Source organism: Camelus bactrianus, chromosome 7 (genome assembly GCF_048773025.1).
Source record: "Camelus bactrianus isolate YW-2024 breed Bactrian camel chromosome 7, ASM4877302v1, whole genome shotgun sequence".
Lineage (NCBI taxonomy): Eukaryota > Metazoa > Chordata > Mammalia > Artiodactyla > Camelidae > Camelus > Camelus bactrianus.
This window is the reverse complement of record NC_133545.1, coordinates 77,908,463-77,929,442: the sequence shown is the minus strand read 5'-3', so window position 1 is coordinate 77,929,442 and position 20,980 is coordinate 77,908,463. Positions and strand designations below refer to the sequence as shown.

Here is a 20,980-nt window from a genome sequence, read left to right as displayed (position 1 = left end):
ACACTGAGGCACCAGATGTGTGAGTAAAGCCTCTTTGCTAGCTGAGTGCAGCAGAGGAAGTAACTCAGGTGATTCCACATGGAGGCCTTGAACCTGCCTAAGTTCCTGACTCACAGAATTGTGGGAAATAACAAATCATTTTAAACCACTAAGTTTTGGGCTGTTTTTTGTGTAGCAGTAGATACTTGATATACCAGCCCACCTGATTTTGACTGCCATGCACATAGAATCCAGGGAATACTATTCCTGGGACCCTTTCCTTAGGAATCTGATAGACAAGTTACTTGAGACAATCAGAATGACTGTGGAAACATCAGAGTGAAAGCTAGTGATGAGCATTAGAACTAGGGTTAAATGAGGGATATAAAGCAGTGTGTGATGGTTGTATGTTTTAATAAAGGAAATTCAACTTTCAAAAATTGGGGGGAGAGTATGTGCAGAACAGTTTTTTAAAACTTTTCAGCAGTCATATTTGTGTTTGTAGTGTTGGTTTTGTATTCAGATAGTGTTTTCTGCATATTGTGCAGCAAAGCAAATGAATAATTTTAAATATTCTAATTCTGTTATCTCTTTTGTCTGGAGCCAGGAGTCTCTGTGTGGAAGAAATAATTTACAGATGTAAGTTAGGAGATTAAGTAAACACCCTGTGCTCCTGAGTTTTAATTGAAGTATCAGTATGAACTCATGAGATATTTTAATTTTATCTTAAAATGGTGTATATATACTATATGTATATATTTTTGTACGTATGTATATGTATAATGTTAATCTGAGAATGTTTTATGTGTATTGCAGAATAAAGCCAATGAATATTTATGTGATATTTTAATTTTGATATTTCCTAGCTCTGTCTACAAAAAGCCTCAGAAAATGAGCAAGCCTAATTCCCAGAATGTGATATTCAGAAGCTGTTGACTTCTAGAAGAAACCAGGACTTCTTTGATAAATCTTTGATTTCAGATCTGGGGCATGAAATACAAAAAGTGATCCTAGAATGTTTTTGTACCATGTACCAAGGAAATTACCAGTAACTACTAACTAGAGTCATGACAAAAGGATTCAGGAGCCAACTTGAAGAGGCTCGGGGGTGACCAACTATGTATGTCAGTTTTAGCACTGAAAGTCCTGTGTCCTGGGAATCCTTTGAGTCTCAGGCAATTCAGCACAGTTGATCCCCCTCAGATGCTCCTACTGGCTGAAAATGGGACACTGTGAGCATCTCTAAGGATGAGAGCTGCAATGGATTGGCATTTTTTTAAATGTCTAAATTTAAATTTATGAGTCCATAATGATAGCCAGAACAGTGAACTAATTGTTCATCTTTGGTGGGTATTAGGAAAGCAGCCCTTCATTTTGAAAACTGATAAACCAAGAGAAAGAAGCAAGTGTTGATTCTTACTTTTCTGTATAAACAGTACCACTGGGTAAACAAATGGGTGTGGTAGTTTCTTTTCATAGAGAAATTTTATATGCTAGCAAATAAAGACAAAATGATAGAACTCGAGTATCACCATTTTGCAGTCATTATGTTTTAATGGATTTTGACATCAAGTGTCAGTGACTGTCAAAAACACACAAAAAGAGAAAGTCATACATATGTTATAAATACACCACTACCTAATGAATAATTTTGCCGACAATATTAAACCTGAATCTGATGAAGCTGCCTGCATCTAATTACTAACACACGGGAAACGTAGAAAACAGAGGGACTTACTAAACTGCCCTATGGGATGCAGTCAGGAAAACCCAGTCTGTGGGGAACTGTATAGAGCAGATGATCCAATATATTCAACAGATGGCGAAGGGAAGAAGGAGATGCTAATGAAACCTATGTAGACTTTTAAAAGGGTGAAATTAAACTATAGCATATAAGGATACACACTTCAATAATAAAACCATAAAAAAAAAAAGTAAGTAAGTGGTACCACAAAAGCCAGAGTGGTGTCTCTCTTGGTTGGGTTGGGGGATAGAGGAGATGGGTGGAGGGCGTCGTGATTGGGAGTGGGTACTGGCGGGCTTCTGTAGTGGCAGAGGTGGTTTTGTCTCCTGATGTGCATGGTAATTCCAAGTTCATTTAGCTGTAATTTCTGTATGTGGTTTTCTTTATTTGTAATATCTAAATCTATATTTTAAAATACTTTCATGTTTAGAGCAATTTAGATTCACAGCAAAATTGTGAGATACAGATTTCCCATATATCCCTTGCCTCCACACATAGCCTTCCCCTTAATCAGCATCTACCAGCCGCGTGGCACATTGGTTACAATTGATGAATCTTATTGACACATCGTTAGCAAAGTCCATTGTTCACGCTTGGTATACATTCTCTGTGTTCTGAAAACTGTGTAATGGCATACATGCATTATTATAGTATCGTACAGCATATTTTCAATGCCCTGAAAATCCTCTATACTCTGTTCACTCCCCCAACTCCTGGCAACCACTGATCTTTTTAACTGTCCCCAGAGTTTTGCCTTTTCCATGATATCTTATCATTGGAATTATATAGTATGTAGCCTTTTCAGATTGGCCCTCTCACTTAGTAGTGTGCTGTTAGGGTTCCTCTATGTCTTTTCATGGCTTGATAGATGATTTCTTTTTAGTGCTGAATAATATGTTTGTATTATATTTGATGGTAAAAGTCTGAAATAAAAATGAAGAAAAGGAAATGGATTGGAGTGGAGGCAACTGTATTATGAAATGGTGGGAATTGATGCCTTATAGATTATTGAAGACGTGTTGACTGAGGATTTTATAAAGTGCTGTTCTGAAAAGATTCAACATAATCTGTTAGTAGAGAGCCACTGAGGTTTATTAAAAAGGGGGCTGGAGTGCTGAGAACTGTGTTTTAAGAAGATAAATCTGACAGGATGGATTTCAGTAAGAGACTGGAAAGCTACCCAGGAGACCGTAGTGTTAAGGTGAAGGTGTTAAAGATTTGGATTAGAGTGATGCTTGTAGGAATAGAAGTAAAATAACTGTTGTGTTACACAACAGAAGTATAATCAGTAAGACTTGGTAACAAATGAAGTATGGTTAAACAGAAGAGCATTAGAAATAAGCTCAAAGATTTCACGTTTGAGGGCATATTCTTTATTGGGGAATACTGGCAGGACAGTTCTCGGAGATTGTACTGAAGTAAGGTCATGTTATCTGTCCTCATGATCTATTTAGAACCCCAGAGGAATGATTGCTAGGGATTCTGCGTTCCAAATGGTACATCTAAAAATGTAATTCTGACAAGCAAGAAACTGATAACAGTGATTATTTTTGGTAAGTGCGTAGTTGGGACAAAGATATGAGGGTGACTTTGTCTTATGAATTTTTTGAATTTTGAATCATATAATTCTATTACTTATTCAGAAAACAAAATTTATTTCAAAGATAAAAAGATACTCCAAATTCCAGTTTACAGGAGGAAATCCTTATTTGGCATCCTTTTATTATTTCAAGTACTTTAGACTATAGTTACTCAGAAAAGCAGTCAGGTAAACACATTTTATACTTGGTTGCCTTTGACTTACATATGTTTGTAAATGTTGTATATTTGATTGTATGTGTATGTTGTGTGTGCATATGTGTGTGCATAAACGTAGCTGTATGTGGCTCTAGGGTGTGTATATTTCACTCAGAAAAGATGTTTATAGCTGGAGCCTCAGGGACCTTGTATTCCTAGCGCTTTTAATTCTTATTGCCACCAGTTAGGATCTTCCTTCTTAGGAAAGGATGTGTTCTTGCTTCTCAAGCAGCTTCAGGGCCATTCAGAGATGGTGGTGATGAAGCAGCATAGACTTTCTTGTGTCTTCTTCATTATCACTGCTGGAGCTGAAGGTCACTCCATATCTGTTATTCGATCAGTCTCCCTTCTTCTCATTCTCCCCAGGCAGTTGCCCTGGATTGCCTCTGTAATAAAGTGTCCTGAAATACACAAGTATTCATTTCATGTCTTAGTCTTTCGGTTAGGTACAGACTCAGTACTGGATCTGGTAACGAAAAAGGGAATAGGACGTGACACATAAATGTTAATTTTTTTGTTTTAATAACTTTCTCTTTTACAGTTTGTCATTGATGATTTTAAAATTAGGAAAAATCAATAAGGACACGCTTATTCTGTGAGGTCTAGTGCAACTGGGCATTTTAAGTTTGTTCCCCTAGGGACACAGGGAAGAGAAACTAGGATTGGAAACGGTAGTAGGGAGCTAAGCAGCCCTAGCACAGTGGTTGTCAACCTTAGGCACACACTGAGTCCATGTGAGAATATTGGGGAAAAAACAAAACTGGTGCCTAGTTCCATGGAGATTCTGGGTTAATTGGTCAGGGCTCTGTCTACCCTGGGCATTGGAACTTTTTGAACGTACCCACTTGAATTTAATAGGAAGTCAAGACTGAGGACCACTGGCCTATAGAAGAAAACTGTCTAGGACTGAAGAGAGCAGTACCTGGGTTTCAGAACACCTCAATCCCAAATTCTCCTTGATTAGGATAAATTGGAGTTTATTTTAAAATTTTAAGACTTGTGATTATTTAGGTTTCTGATTGGTAGAAGGAAAAAATACATGAATGAACTTTAGCATCTGAAAAGAGTGGACAGATTCACATAGTAATAGTAATAAAACTTCATGGATTAATGTTACTTATTTAACACTGCACAGGTTGCCTGTGATTTGCTTCGGAGAATAATTCGCATCTTGTATCTCAGTAAGAGACTCCAAGGACAATTGCAGGGGGGAAGTAGAGAGATAACAAAAGCTGCTCAGAGTCTCAATGAACTTGGTAAGTACCTTTTGTTTATTGATTCACTGTTTGAAGGAAGTTTGTTTTTTCCAGTTCTTGGTGGTTATGAATAGAGCTACTTTAGTATTTCGGTACAGGTCTTGTGTGAAATGAAGTTGTCATTTCCCTAGGAGAAATATCCAGGAGAAATGCTGTGTTTTAGGTAACAGATCCCATGTTGACATTATGTCTAGAAGATCTGTTGATTTCATTTCTTCATTCGTTTATTCTTTTCTCTAACGTTTAGAGCAGACTCTTGACATTCAAGGGTTTTGCATTCATCGTTTTGGCTGTTAACAGGCTGCAAGGTTCATGATGAAGCAGTTCATGATTTTTCAGGCAAAATTTTGAGTATCTACTGAGTGCACATAGAACTACCTAACCACATGCATTTTAATGAGGCTTTGTGGTTTTCTTTTTTTCATTCGGTACCCAGTGATTTTTCTGAAGTGAATGTGTTTGTGAAATTTGTACTTTGTAAGTTCAGAAGGTCTTTGATTATATCCATCTCATATCAAGAGTCTCCTCATTATTGGTAATGTGCTTTGGAAGTAGTTATGCCAAAAGAATATCAGAAAGATGTGCATTACATGTTCTTTTTGAATCTTCCTGTCTTTGGTATTTCAATTACATTGTACTGTAATGCTTATTCCCTGTTTTTTTTACTAAGAAAGTGCAATATCCGTCACAAATCATGTTTCCTTTTAACCTATTACATTGCTCAAATACATTGCGTAGGCACATCATTGGGAATATAACTTGTGATTTAGTATTCTTGGAATATATTGTATAAAAAGTTAATTTTTAAACAGTGAGTAATGCTTCAGTGTTTCTTCCACAGTATGTGATAAATATAGAAGTGTAAAAATCCTAGTATCAGCTGTTATTTTTTGCTTTATCACATTTAATTTCTGTACTCCAAAAAATACACTGCAGGATAATAGGATCATTAAAAGCAAACACAAATTATTTCAAGACTTATTATGTATATTTGTCATCACTGATACTTTACTATAGTAAAAAGTAGCTAGATTGTGATTGTGATTGTCATCTCTTATAGAAACAACAGATGCTGTAATGCAAATGGTGATGTCTTCTTTTTTAAAAAAACAGGCACAATTATTAGTCATAATGTTCTAAGTTGTTGCAGTGTAGAATATAAATTCATTATCCTTCCGATGAGGCATTGGCTTTACCCAAAGTTTTATAAATAGTAAGTGAGGACAGGTTGTTGAGAGAGTATAGTAAATGGTCAAGTTATCTCAAAATGGATAGTATTAATTTAAATTTTTAAAGCTTTGCAGATTATGTGCTATTCAGAATTTGCAAAGGCATCATGTCTTCATCATTCATCACTGTGGTTCCGTCTTGCCTAGTCCTGACATTGGTAATAAAGGGGAGCCAAGAGGGAGAGAAAGTTTCTACATTTGGAATTAGTATTTTAATAAAAGCAATAATTTCATAATCACAGTTACTCATGTACACTAAATATTTCTATGAACATCTCTGATGTTATCAATGTCTGTATCTGTATGGTTCTGGTTCTCATTAGAAAGAATAAAATGAAGAGTAGCAGCCCTTGAAATTAACTTAAAACCAATCTATCAAATGTGAAAGATCTTGAGGCTTGAAACGCAGTGACCGGATGAAATACATTGTTATCTAGAGATTAAGTATATTTTGAGGGACTGAGGGGAATGTCAGTGACTGCTGGTGGGACAGATTTCTCTTTGAAGTGATGGAAATGTTCTGTAATTAAATAGTAGTGATGTTGCACAACCTTGTCAATATACAAAAAAGCCACTGAATTGCATGCTTTAAAAGGTTGAATTTTACGGTGTATGAATTATTTATCAATTAAAAAACTATATTCTGGTCCCTAGTGACTATTATCTCATATTGGTCTTTTTTTTTCTTTTTTTTTTTTGGAATTGAGGTCTAAGTGACATACAGTAACCTGCAACATATTGAAAGTATATGATTTGGCCAAGTTTTGCCATGAAACCCTTACCAATATTAAGATAGTGAACATAACTATCCCCCTGTAAAGTTTCCTTATGCCCCTTGGGAATCCCTCCTCAGGCATCTATGGATCTGCTTTCTGTCACTATAGATTAGTTGCATTCTACTGAATTTTATGCAGATGGAATCATGTAGCTTGTATGTGTTTTTGCTTGGCTTCTTTCAGTCAGCTTAATTGTTTTGAGAGTCATCTAGGTTGTGTGTATCAATAGCTCATTCCTTTATATTGCTGAGTAGTTTTCCATTATGTGGATATCCCACAGTTGGTTTATTCATTCACCTGTTAATGAATATTTGAGTTGTTCTAGTTTTTGACTATTACAAATCAAGCTGCTATGAACATTCATGATAGCTATTTGTTTGGACATATGCTTTCATTTCTCTTTGATAAATATGTGTGTTTAACTTTTTTGGGGGAGGATTAACCCTACCTGATTTGGAGACTTATTACAAAGACTTACAGTACACAAAACAAAAAGATAGACAAATAAGTCAATGGAACAGAATAGAGAGCCCAGGAACAGACCCACACATATAGAAACAAAGGATTTTTTATATATTTAGTGGAGAAAAGATAGTCTTTTCAACAGATGGTACTGGGACAATTGGTTGTGTAAAATGGTGAACTTGTGTTCATGCTTATCTTCATGCAGAAAACTGAAAATAGGTCATAATCCTAAATGTAAAATCTAAAACTATAGAACTTCTAAAAGGAAACATAGGAGATCATTTTTATGACTCTGAGTTAGAAAATGATTTCTTAGCTATATTATCTAAAGCACAGTCCCCCCTCCCAACAAATTGATAACTTAGACATTATCAAAACTTAAAACTTCTGCTGTTTAATACTGTTAGAAGAATGAAAAGTCAAACCATAGACAAGGAAAAAATATTTGCAAAGTGTGTATTTAATAAAGAGCTTGTTTCCAGAATGTATAAAAAAAACTTTCAACATTGCTAAGAACACAAACAACCCAATTTAAAAATAGACAAAAGATTGGAACAGATACTTCACTAAAGAAGATATGTGAATGGCAGATATGTGTATAAAATACTCAACATTATTAGGCTTTAGGGCAATAAAAATTAAAATCATACTGGTGTCTTACTGAAAGAGAATAAGCAGAATTATTTTAGTGCAGACTTATGCATACTTTTTCATGCAGATTATTATGTAATGATTGAAAAATAAAACTACTTAGTATAGATTTCAGGATTAAATTGTAGCACTTTGATTTATGGCTTTTTTTCAAGGAAAGTCTTGTGACTAGATGAAAATTTAATGGGCTTTACTACAAATTGGTAACTTGAGCATTAGTTAAGATGATATACTTAAAAATACATTTTTTTCATAATGTTGCCAACTACCTTTTAAAATTGTTGTTAGCCCATCTAAGCAGTCTCCACATAATTTAGTGTAAATTTAGTATTTTTCAGAAGTTTTTGAACAGCTCAGTAAACTGTCTTTGTGAACCAGAGGAAGGCAACTCTTAAAATTATTGTCTGACAGTCCTTTATCAGGATTAGAAATACAGTTTTCTCCTGCTATCCAAAAGTAGAGTGTTTCTTATGAAACCTTGTATAAGCTGAAATGGCAGAAAGTGAGGGAGCAGTTACCTTAGGACACATCTTGTTAAGGGATACACAAAACAAATTGAGATTAACGCACAGATGCTCACAAAGCTATGGCAGCTTGGTGCTGAGGTCTGAGTGTGGCTCTGGGGAAGGAGCTTGGTAATGTTACCCTCGCTGCTTGGGGTATGTGTTGCTCTTTGTGATGGCCTGCTGCAAAACAAACATTAAATGCTATTTTTGTATTTTGCCTTTTCTCAGATTTCTTTTGGTTGGTGAAAACAGGTACTAATGTAGGTCTTTTAGAAAGTGAAATGGCATATAGCAAAGTTATGAATACCTGTATTGAAAAGGTTCTCATAATATCAATACAGTTGGCCTGTATTGGTGGGTTTTGCTTCTGGGGATCTAACTAAAAACCAGGATCAAAAATATTAGAGAAAAAAAGGTTTCAGAAAATTCCAAAAAGCATAACTTGAATTTGCTATGCTAGCAACTGTTTACGTAGTATTTACAACTATTTACATAGCATTTACATTGTATTAGGTGTTATAAATAATCTGGAGATTTAAATTTGATTTAAAATACATGGGAGGATGTGCCTGGGTTTTATGCAAATACTAGGCTACTTTATATAGTGGGAGTTGAGCATCTGCATATTTTGGTGTCCTAGGGGGTCCTGGAACTATCCCTCATGGATACTGAGGGACGACTTTATATCTGGATCAGGTTGAGTAATAGTTTTGCTCTTTCTGTGGAGTGCATTGTGCTTTTTCTGTGTTGAATTGAAGCTATAATAGTGAAACCAGAAAATGCTATACTTCCACAGTCAAAATTAGCACTTTCTAGTTTCTCCTATGGAACATGATCAGGTATTCTACCCATAATACAGACACGTTGCTCCGCCTATCATACAGTCAGTCATTGGTGAGGAATCTAGTGTACTCTTTGCTTCAGTGTGATCAAATGATAAAATTCTGCTGGATACTGTTGGATTAGAATATTCAAATGTAGAGAGAACATGGGAGATGTATATCTGTACTTCTTAGAATTTATTAGCTGATTCTTTTCTTGTGTAGAGGCATACCTTGTATTTACTACGTGTTTGGTTCCAGACCACGGCAATAAAATGAATATTGCAACAAAGCAAGTGACATACAGAAGTTATGTTTATACTATTAAGTGTGCTATAGTATTATGTCTTAAAAAAATGTATGTACCTTAATTGTAAAAATACTTCATCGCTAAAAAATACTAGCCATCATCTGGCAATGCAGGGTTGTTACAAAACTTCAATTTGTTAAAAAAAAGTGCAATAAGCATGAAGCACAATAAAGTAAACGCCATAAAATAATGTCTGCCTGTACTAGTTTCCTTGGACTTGTTGAGAAACAACAGTTTGAACCTACTTCCTCTTTACCTGTAATTCATTTCAGTTCCTTCCATTTTATTTCTCCTTATTTTTATAAGAAATGACTCTTGCTTTTGAAAGAATTTTTAAAATGAATATCTTTATTATTTTGAAATTTATCAGACTTTTTTTGATAGTCATGACTACCAAGAGGCACTATTTACTTTGGTGAATTTATCATAATTCAAGATTTCTCTCAATTTTTTTGTGGCTTAGAAACTTTATTTTGTCAGTGGAGAGAATTGAGTTGATAAATATTTAGGGTGTTTTTATTGTCTGACTTGTTCTACAGAAGGCATTAATTTGACTTAGGAGAATAACAGAAATAACAACAAAGCAGAGATTGTCAGTAAGAGTGAAAAAGGAATAAATTGTATGGGCTTCCTATTGCAGCCTGGCCTTTCGTTAAGTCTTCATTTGAGGCTGTGAGGACTCATTCCTCCTCTTCCTCCCAGTAGTAGACATTCTTTTTCCCTGCTTTTGGAGAGAAATGGAATAGGGGATTCATACATGGGGAGGGGTGATTGGATCATTCACAAACCATAATGACAGCTAAACCTTCTGAAATTTTCTCAGTTCTGCAAATCCACATTAATGCTTAATCTTTCTCCTCATATAAACCAAATTCACAAGATACTGGTTTATAACTCAGAACAGTAATTCATTAATTTGCAGTGAGGATGTGTACTATTCTTTGGACTTGAAAGCATGTAATTCCTCTCTGGATAGATTAAATAGAGTAACAAATTTGTAATTGGAAACTTATTTGGTAAAATTTGAGTTAGATCAAGGCAAGCTAGTTGTATGATTCAGACATCTGGACTAAACTGTGATTACTCTGATGCTTATTACATCTTCACATTAATAGTACGCCTGCTTTACCTGGAGTGCTGAATATAAGTCTTGGGTCATAGGGAACGCTCTCCTTGGTCACTGCCAGTCTCTTGACTCTTAATTTTTTATTTCTTCTTTTCATGTTGTTGACTACTCCTATTTAGTTTATACAGCTTCTTCAGTTAGGACACAATAAAATTGATTAGGTTTCTGCTTCCAGTGAAAATTATCTCATTGCCAATTTCAGTTATATTCCAGGTATGGATTGGATTAGAATAATTTTCTACTAATCCCACTTGCTAAAACTAACTTGTTAGTATATAGATACTACAGATTTATAGATTAATATGATAAACTGTATCTTTTTATAGTATTAATGCTTTTTCTAAACAGAAACATCATGTTTCAGGCTACTTCTATAGTTTTTTAGTTTTTAAAAATAATAAATGTAGATTCTATATATTATATCCCATGATAAGTTCATTTCCAGGTAGTTTTAAAATTTTTATTATCTAATTATTTTTGACTTATTCTACCAATAGGGATTAAAGGAAGAAAAATTTTCCATAAAAAACTAAGCAGAACGCATTTTCATGGATACTCTGTAATCTGTTTATGAAAATCATGATTTATAATTCATTTAATTTATCAGACAGTTGGGTTGCAATATACATATAAGCCCTGTGGCTTGTTAGGAACCTGGTGTAAAAATGAATGACTAAGATACAGTTTTTGTATTTGAGAAGTTTAAGGTATATCCTTATCTAAAATAAAACTAAGCATAAAATATGATGATGATGATGATGATGATGATGATGATAGTAGTAATAATAGTATCATCCTTGGGAGAAACCGGTCTCCTCTCCTCCCAGCTTTCTCATTTTCGCTCATCTGCATTTTCCATGAAACGATAAGAAAAAAGTTTCGGTCATTCATTTACCGTTAAGACTTAGATAAATTTATTCATTCATTCAGCCAATGTTTATTGAATGCCTACTCTGTGTGCCATGTGCCATTCTAGGGGTTGAAAATACATTACTGAACAAAACAAAAACTCCTCTAGTCTTTATAGAGCTTATATTCTAACAGGTCCTAAGGTCACACACCTTGTGTATCTGTAAAAATCTGATTCTATAGCCTGACCGCATAACCATTAATGCTTTACTCCTTTTGAAAAACTCTGTGGCAGCATTTAATTGCTTCACAAAAGCTATTGCTGCCATTGGTAGATCTCCTCATGTCCTTTAAAAAAAAAAAAAAAGCTAAAAAAAATCACATTTAAGATATACCATGTTTATATAGTGAATGTATTTTATGTTGTGATAGTGGATTAATTGTTGTTAGTGACTTAACATTCTGTATCAAAGCTTTATTGAGTTATCATTTAAAGACCATTTTTAAAAAAAGAATAATCAAGTAACAAGTTATAATCAAGCAGTTGGATATAACAAAATGTTTCCTCCATTAATTTTAATTGTCTTTGGTTTGTTCTCTGAGCTTTATAATTTTGTTGCTAAGCTGCACTATATTAACACCATATATCATGAGAAAATATTCTTAAAACCAAATTTATCACTGAAGCATTTTATGAAATATTTATTATAGAAGGAAGGGATAGTCTGTTTCATCCACTAATGTTCTTACTGCAACTGGTATTTCCTCAGTCTGATAAAACAATAGTTTATGCAAACATTACTGAATGCATAGGTCAGAAAAAGTGTAATTTATATTATTTTTGTCACATTATAGGTGATTGATAGTGAACTAATGAATGTTTTTTGAGATGTCTATAAGATGATGTAGTTGGTGAAGAGTTTAGAAAGTTTTATTATTTCAAGCTTTAAAAAATTTTTTTTTGGTAGGAAAATTTGTAAATATGCCATATAACTGTTTCCAGTATAAGTGTTTCCAGTAAATTAGATCTGAGATGACTTCTTAAATGCATTTAATAGATACATAGGTTTTTTTTTTTTATGACAACTTCAGCATAGCAAATTCAATATGCCTTTTTAAACCTACAGTGTAATGGCATATGATGATAAACATCTACAGTAACTATGTTTGATTTAAATGGTCCCTAAATTATATGTGAATGGATTCAGCTACCACAAGGTAGGGGTGATGCTGTGCTCAAATCCAGAATAATGGATTTATGCTTAGGTATAGGTTTGCCAGTTACGGAAAGTTTTAAGCATATCAAAATCACACACACACATCCCATTTTTAAAAAACTAATTGAATGTGATGTTATTCAGATTTATATTTAACAGATGATACTCAGAGCATTTGTAGCCCTATATTATTGGTTTTATCTTTCATCACATAGTGTCAAAAATGAGATAATATCCAGACAAAAATAAGCAGCTTACATTTAGTAAACTTCAGTGTATTGTTTTTCATACATTTCAAAATTACGGTACTCTTTCCAGGTATATGTTTTATTCCATATGGTCAGGTAATGCTTATGGAACCTCTGTATTTTACCTTACTGTTTGTCACCCCCTGCTGGAACATTTGTCATTGTTTGAGAATTAATTCATTTAGTGTAAGGTTCTTCAAACTAGTAATGTATCAAATTTTTGATATCTCTGTTCTAAGGGGTTTTCTTTTCTACTTTGACCCTTAAGCCAACAGTTCTCTTTTACATTCTAGTATATGTAAGTTTTAAAAATTACAGTGTATCTTAAATGAATATAGATAATATCTCAGAAATACAGATTTATTATTTTATTGAATGTTCCTTTTTATTGATTATTTTACTGACTATTCCATAAAAATGGTGTCAGCCTACTTATAGTGAATTGCAGCTGTGAGTCTCTAAGTCTTACTTTTTGGGGACTATTAGGTGGGCTGTTCTACTTTTTATCACCATTGTACCTGATTACCTTATGTGTGTAAAAGCTAAGGACTGCATGAAACAGTTTTTACCAGTGTTTGGTTTAGTACATTGACATTGGCTATGGGCTAAGTTGAAAGAGTTCAATGTAAATTTATGATTATAGGTATACTTACACAATTCTACACTTTAATGCCATGTAAACAACAGGGCGGGTAGGCAGGCATGATTTTTTGAGAGACATGTTAAAGTAGGATGCAGTTTTATTATTGATTTGCTTTAATTTCTGTTTTAGGGACTTGAAATCTGTTTCAATGAATCAGAAATGTGTTTTTCTACCACATATAAATGGAATATGTTTATGATAGAGTTTTATTATCACAACCAGGGATATATTCAGTAGTCTATATTATTTCTGTGTTAAGTATATGAGAAATAATTCCACTTTGAGAAAAAGAATCTTCAAATCATTTATATCTGACTAACCATTCTCTAAAATCTAGTTGATTTAGACCATGTAATTTGAAATGGCCAAGTTAGTTTTCTAGGGATGTATTACCTATATCTAGATGGCTAATTTATTCTAGTGGGTACGTCAAGAAAGCATGACACTCAGAATAGAATTGTACATAGAGATTTATGAAGATTTTCCTGCAGCAGTTAAAGGGGTTGGTAACATCTTCTTTGAAATATCTCCATGTCTAAATTATATGGTCTGCATATCTGGAAAATTTTGAATTTGTCAGCAACTGAAGACCTCCTTCACATGTTGCAAGAAAGAACAATTGAATATGATTTTTATATTTCAAAACAGGATGCCAACCCTTACATTTTAATTTGGTTTCCAAAGCATATGGATCTGCACTTGGCCAGTCTAACGTACCATATTGGTTGACTTCCTAATTCCTTTCTCCTCATTCATCCTTTCTGGCAGAGTCCAAGTTGAGTTTTTATCTTCCTGGTAACCTTGGACTCTAGGAAGGCACCACTCCCCTGCTCCAGGACTTAAATCATGATTGGTCCTGATAGTTTCATTATTTTCTATAATTGTTTAGATACAGACATGTGACCTCATCTGGACTAAGGAGACTTGAGGGAAGTGAGCTGGGAAGTTCTAAACTTTTTGGAAAGGTTTTCTGTGCAAATAAATGCAGAAGAAAGGAGGAAGTAGAGGTGGAGCCTAGATACTATCCTTGTGTCTAAACTTTGAAGTTGAGGTATTCTACTTTACTATTTGCACCAAATAAACAGGCTCCAGATCTTTTTACCATTTGTTTCAATTCTCTCACTTTTTAAAAATATATGAACATAGTATTCGAATTTCTCCACATCCTCAGAAACCCCTGTTATTTTCTTTTTTGTTTAATAAAAAAATCATCACCCTAGTGAGTGTGAAGTGGTATCTTACGGTTTTGATTTGCATTTTCCTAAAGACTGATAATGCTGAGCATGTTATCATGTACTTATTGGCCATTTTATATTTTATTTGGTGAAATGTCTTTTCAAGTCTTTTGCACATTTTTAAAATTGGGTTGTTTTTTGTTGCTGAGTTCTAAATATATTGTGGATAGTAGACTCTTATCAGATATATGATTAACAAATATTTTCTCTCCTTCTCTGGGTTTTCTTTTCACTGTCTTGATAATATCCTTTGATGCAGAATTTTATATTTTGATGAAGTCCAATTTATATATCTTATCTATTGTTTTCTGTGTTTTGGTGTAATACTTAAGAAATCATTACCAAATCTAGGACAATGAAGACTTCCCCCTGGGTTTTCTTCTAAGAGTTTTGTAGTTTTAGCTCTTCAATTTAGGTCTTTGATGCGTTTTGAGTTAATTTTTGTATGTGGTGTAAGGTAGGACCTCACTTCATGCTTCTGCATGTGGATATCCAATTTTCCCTGCACTGTTTGTTCAAAACATTATTTTTTCCATATTGAATGGACTTGGCACCTTTGTTGGAATTTAATTGACCACTTATGTGAGGGTTTATTTTGGGGCTCTGTCTTCTATTCCATTAATGTATATGTCTATCATTAGGCCAGTATCGTACTGTTTTGATTACTAAAGCTTTGTAGTAAGTTTCAAAATTGAGAATAGCAAGTCTTTCCACTTGGTTCCTTTTCAAAATTGTTTTTGACTATTTAAGATCCATTGAAATTCCATATGAATTTTAGGATGAGTTTTCTATTTCTGTAAAAAAGTGTCTTGGATTTTTATAGGGATTGTATTTATATTTTCAGGTCACTTTAGGTGGTATTGTCACCTTTTTAAAGTATCAAGTCTTACAATTCATTAACACAGATGTCTTTCTATTTATTTAGCTCTTTGATTTCTTTTGGCAATCTTTTATAGTTTTCAGTGTACAAGGCTTTCAACCTTGGTTAAATTTATTCCTAAGTATTTTATTATTTTTGATACTTTTGTAAATGGAATTGTTTTCTTAATTTTATTTTTAAATTGTTCATTGCTAGTGTACAGAAATACAACTGATTTTTGTGTGTTGTTGATTTTGTATCCTGCAACTTTGCTGATTCATTTATTAGCTCTTAATGTGTGTGTGTGCTAGGTAGGGGAGGGGTCTTTAGGATTTTCTGTATATAAGATCTTGCCCTGTCTGTGAACAGAGATAATTTTGCTTCTTCCTTTCCAATTTGAATGCCTTTGATTTATTTTTCTTGCTTAATTGCACAGTAGTACATCTTCCAGTACTATGTTGAATAGAAGTGGTGAAAGCAGACATTCTTTTCTTGTTTCTGACCTTAGGGAAAAGCGTTTGGTCTTCATTGAGTTTGATGTTAGCTGTAGGTTTTTTATGTATGACTTTTTTGCTGAGGAAGTTCTCGTCTACCTAATTTATTGTGTTTTTATCACAAAAGGATGTTGAATCTTGTCAAACGCTTTTTCTGCATCAATTGAGATGATCATGTGTTTTTCCCCCCCTTTATTCTGTTAATGTAATCTACTGCTTTGATTTTCATGAGTTGACCTGTCCTTGCATTTCAGAAATAAATCTCATTTGGTCATGGTGTATAATCCTTATAATACGCTGCTGAATTCAGTTTGTTAGTATGTTATTAAGGACTTTTGCATCCATACATGTAAAAGATACTGGCATGTAGTTTTCTTTTCTTGTAGTATCTCTTTCTGGCTTTGGTATTAGGGTAAGGCTGACTTAATAGAATGAGTTAGGAAGTGTTCCCTCCTTTTCATTTTTTTTTTTTTTTTACCTTAAACTTGTTTTTATTTTTATTTTAATTCTTATTTTGTATTGATGTGTAGTCAGTTTACATTGTTAGCTTCAGGTGTACAACAAAGTAGTTCAGTTATATATATACATACATACATATAAATATTTTTCCAGTTTCTTTTCCATTATGGCTTATTATAAGAAATAGAGTGTAGTTCCCTATGCTATATAATAGGCTCTTGTTGTTTATCTATTTTATATATAGGAATGTGTAGCTGCCTCCTCTTCAGTTTTTTGGAAGAATTCGAGAAGTTTTTGGTGTTTATTCTTCTTTAGATGTTCGGTAGAATTCACCAATGAAGCCATCTGCTTCTGGGCTTTTTTTGTTGGAATTTCCTGTTTTCTTTTCTGTTAATCAGATACTTACGTGTATTCCATTTCATTTTGTCTGTGAACTTTTTTGCTATAAGTTTACATTATTTTTGTAGGAATTCCTTTAGGAATTACAACATACATCTTTAATTTAGCAGAGTCTGCTTGGTGTTTGTGTCGAGTTACTTCAGGTGAAATATTCCTTTGAAGTCATTGTCTACTACATTGCTCGTATGAGCTCACTTGCAGAGTCAGTTTCTCTGGACTGCCTGTAATTTTTTCCCTAGAGTATGGGTTATATACTCCTGTTTCTTTGCATATGGAGTGATTTTTTATTGAAAACTGGACATTGTGGATAATATATTTTGGTCATTTTAAAATTCTTTTATATTCTCTGAGGATTGCTTTTTTGGTTGTTATTGTTCTAGCTGGCAGTTAACAAACTAGACTTTCTTTCCCAGTACTGTGTAGTCTTAGTCTCTAATCAGTTCTTTCAGCTTATAGCTATTGCTTTAGTAACCTGGTACCTGATAGATCTCCCGTGTACCTCTGTAGTTAAATGGCACCAAGAATTTTGGTAGAGTTGATGATAAGATTATGGGCCTCATCTCTGTGTATATCTTTTTTTTTTTTAACATTTTTTTTATTGAGTTATAGTCATTTTACAATGTGTCAAATTCCAGTGTAGAGCACAATTTTTCAGTTATACATGAACATACATATATTCATTGTCACATTTTTTTTCATTGTGAGCTACGACAAGATCTTGTATATATTTCCCTGTGCTATACAGTATAATCTTGTTTATCTATTCTATATATACCTGTCAGTATCTACAGATTTCGAACTCCCAGTCTGTCCCTTCCCACCCCTCTCCCCTCTGGTATCTGTGTATCTTTTCTTCTTCCGGAGTTTCCTCCCTAAATTTCCAGCTGTTCTTTCAGCTATGAGCTCTGTCATCTGACAGCTCAAGTTAGTAAGGCTCCACTTTCTGCTGCTTGAGCTGTGTACTGTTTGGGGAATACCATCAGTCTGAAAAAGCAGTAAATGCATACATCTTGCAAGTCTTTTAAGGACTTTTAAGACTCCCCTCTGATTTTTCCTTGCTTTTCTGTGAATCCTCTTGGGTCCTCCCTTTACCGCTCCCCTGTATTTGAATGGTAAGCCAGGGATTTGGATCTTGCTCTTACTGCAGCTCTGTTGCTTATAGGATTTTTCTTTCTAAATTTATAGCCACTGTCTTTGCCCTGATTCCTGTTCTCTGGCATCTCCAGACTATAAATCTGTATTTTTCTGCTGCAAGAGCTGTGGGCATTGGAATGGTGATGTTGGGAATATTGGTGGTGAGTGCCCTCAGGCAGAAAAGCTCAAACTTATAATTGTTAACCATTGCAATTTCTGTATTTCAGATGTAACCCTTCCTTTGGTATGTTCCTGCCTTTGTCCAGTGCCTTCAAATAAGTGTGTGTGTTTTTAATTTATTGATTATTATTTTTACAATATATTTTTATTGAAATATAGTCAGTTTACAATGTTATGTCAATTGCTGGTGTACAGCACAATGCTTCAGTCACGTAGGAACATACATATATTCGTTTTTCATATTCTCTGTCACCGTAAGTTGCTAAAAGATATTGAATATAGTTCCCTGTGCTATACAGTTGTCAAATAAGTGTGTTTTTAAAAATGGCTTATCTAGTTTTAGAAATTATCTGCAGAAAACTGGTTGACTGCCATTAGAGGAAGCTGGACTAAAATAATTTGTATTTACCCATTGGTCATATGCAGTCAGAGTCCATAAAATCAGATGAGCACTGTAAATTTGAATAACTTCGATGAAAATCTGTGTAGGTTGAGAATCCATGTGTTAATTTTAGTTTTGAAGTATGATAAGAAGTAATGTTCAATGCAGACTTAAATTTTATGTATATAAAATCTCTGTATTCCCAAAGAGTGGATGAATACAGGAATGTTTCATAGAGTCTAACCTACAAACTAAGGATAGAACAAACATTTTATCATTACTTTGCCTTTTGGAGTCTACTACTATTAAATGTTATTACTTTGTTTTGAAAAGGTGACCTGTTATGTGGAAATTTTTACTTAAAGGCAAATTAATTTCTTGGAATCATTTTTTCTGGCAGTTTAAAAATCTGTTTTCTAAGGCAAGTCTTTTTTCTTTATTTGAAGAGCAACAGAAAAACTACACCCATTGAAGTAACTCTTTTTCCTTGCCAAAACTAGTTTAAAGCAGCAACACCCCTTCTTTAGTCTTAAGGGATATTTAATAAAGGGATTCAAAGTTTCTGGATGGTTGTGTCTTGCACTCCTGTATCTTATTACCATTATAAAAATTTCATTTTTGTTTCTGTAATATGAAAAGTGTCATGCTTTCCAGAAGATCTTATCTAAGCCTGTGTGTCTTCCAGTGTGTCTTTAGCTTTGTGGAAATAAAAAAATGAGCAGAGGGAGAAGAGTTTAATGGTAGAAACCAGTGCTCTTTTACAGTGAAAGATACAGTTAGCCTCTAGTGAGTTCTATTAAGATATTTAGGTGTTTATCCATTTTAAAAGAGGTAAGAATTTGGTGATAATGCCTATTTAAATTGTTGGATTCTCTGATAGTGGTAGTATTTCATGAAGATTGCTTAGCATTTTGAACTCTGTGTTTTATCCTAAGAACTCTTCTAGTTGAGCCAGAAAGTGGTGACATGCTGTTTTGTTCCTCACTTCAAGTCAGTACAGCTCAACGAGTATGGTTTGTATGGTAGGGACAATAAGGTCCACCCTCTGCAAAGATAATCTCATCTTAATCACTGGAATTTACGAATATGTTACATTACATGGCAAAAAGGACTTCACAAATGTGATTCAGGTTATGGACCTTAAGATGGGAGATTATTCTGGATTATCCTGGTGGGACCATTCTAAATACATGAGTTTTTTAAAGTGAAAGAGAAAGGCAGAATGAATCAAAGAGATGCAATGATGGAAGAAGAGGCAGGAGAAATCTGAAGTGTGAAGGTATTGACGGCTCTGAAGATAAAGGAAGGGGGCCAAGGACATGCAGATGTCCTGTAGAAGCTTGATAGCCAGCAAGGAAATGGGAACCACAGTCCTATAACCTGAAGGAACTCTATTCTGCCAGCAAATTACATGAGCAGGGAAATGGATTCTCCCTTAGAACTTTGAGAAAGGAATGCAGCTATGCCAACACCTTGATTTTAGCCCTCTGGGACTCATTTTGGGCTTCTAACCTCCAGAACTGAAAGATAATAAATTTGTAGTTTGCAAGCCTTTAAGTTTGTGGTAACTTGTTTGGGCAGCAAATATGAAACAAATACATATGGCATCTCAACTTCCAGCTACCTGGAAGGAGGATTATTTGTGTTTTAGAGGAAAGAGAATGACTAATCTTTTATTTATAATCTTTAAAGTTCTGCCATAGGAAGACAGAGTCAAAACAGAATAAAATATACACACAGTATTTTAATGTGTTCTGCTTGTCCTCACAGAAGAAGAAAGTGCCACAGTTGGCAGGAAACAGATACCTTTTTTATACACAGATACGAAATATTAACTGATGATTTTACAGTAAACAGCTATAATGGGATAGGGCTTATAAAAATATCCTGAATACTTTTCTGGTATCGTAGCTAATGATACCTTTCTTCCCCTGTTGCTCTTAAGAAACACATAATGGCTTCGGCCGCATTCAAGATTTTTATAGGAAAACAGTTTGGGATTTAAAGAAAACTACTTTTTATTCTAATCAGATTTATATTTCACAATTCTGTGCCTATACATATGTTTTAAAGCCTTACTATGTGCTTGTCTCTAAGACTGTTCGGGAGTTAGGCTGATTAATAAAATCCATTCTTGATCTCTGGAACACTTGCAGGATGTTATTCCAGATCTGATTATAGGCATGTGATGGAGCCTGGTTATAAGCTAGAGTCACTTAAT

At 34.1% G+C, this 20,980-nt stretch overlaps 1 protein-coding gene across 1 annotated transcript in view; it reads left to right on the top strand.

Annotated features, from left to right (window-relative positions):
* COG5 (component of oligomeric golgi complex 5) overlaps positions 1–20,980 on the top strand; it is a 240,407-nt gene that overhangs the window by 26,505 nt on the left and 192,922 nt on the right. Inside the window, exon 6 of the mRNA XM_074367660.1 lies at positions 4,656–4,776. Coding sequence (XP_074223761.1) covers positions 4,656–4,776 — 121 coding nt within the window. The remainder of the gene's footprint in view (positions 1–4,655; positions 4,777–20,980) is intronic.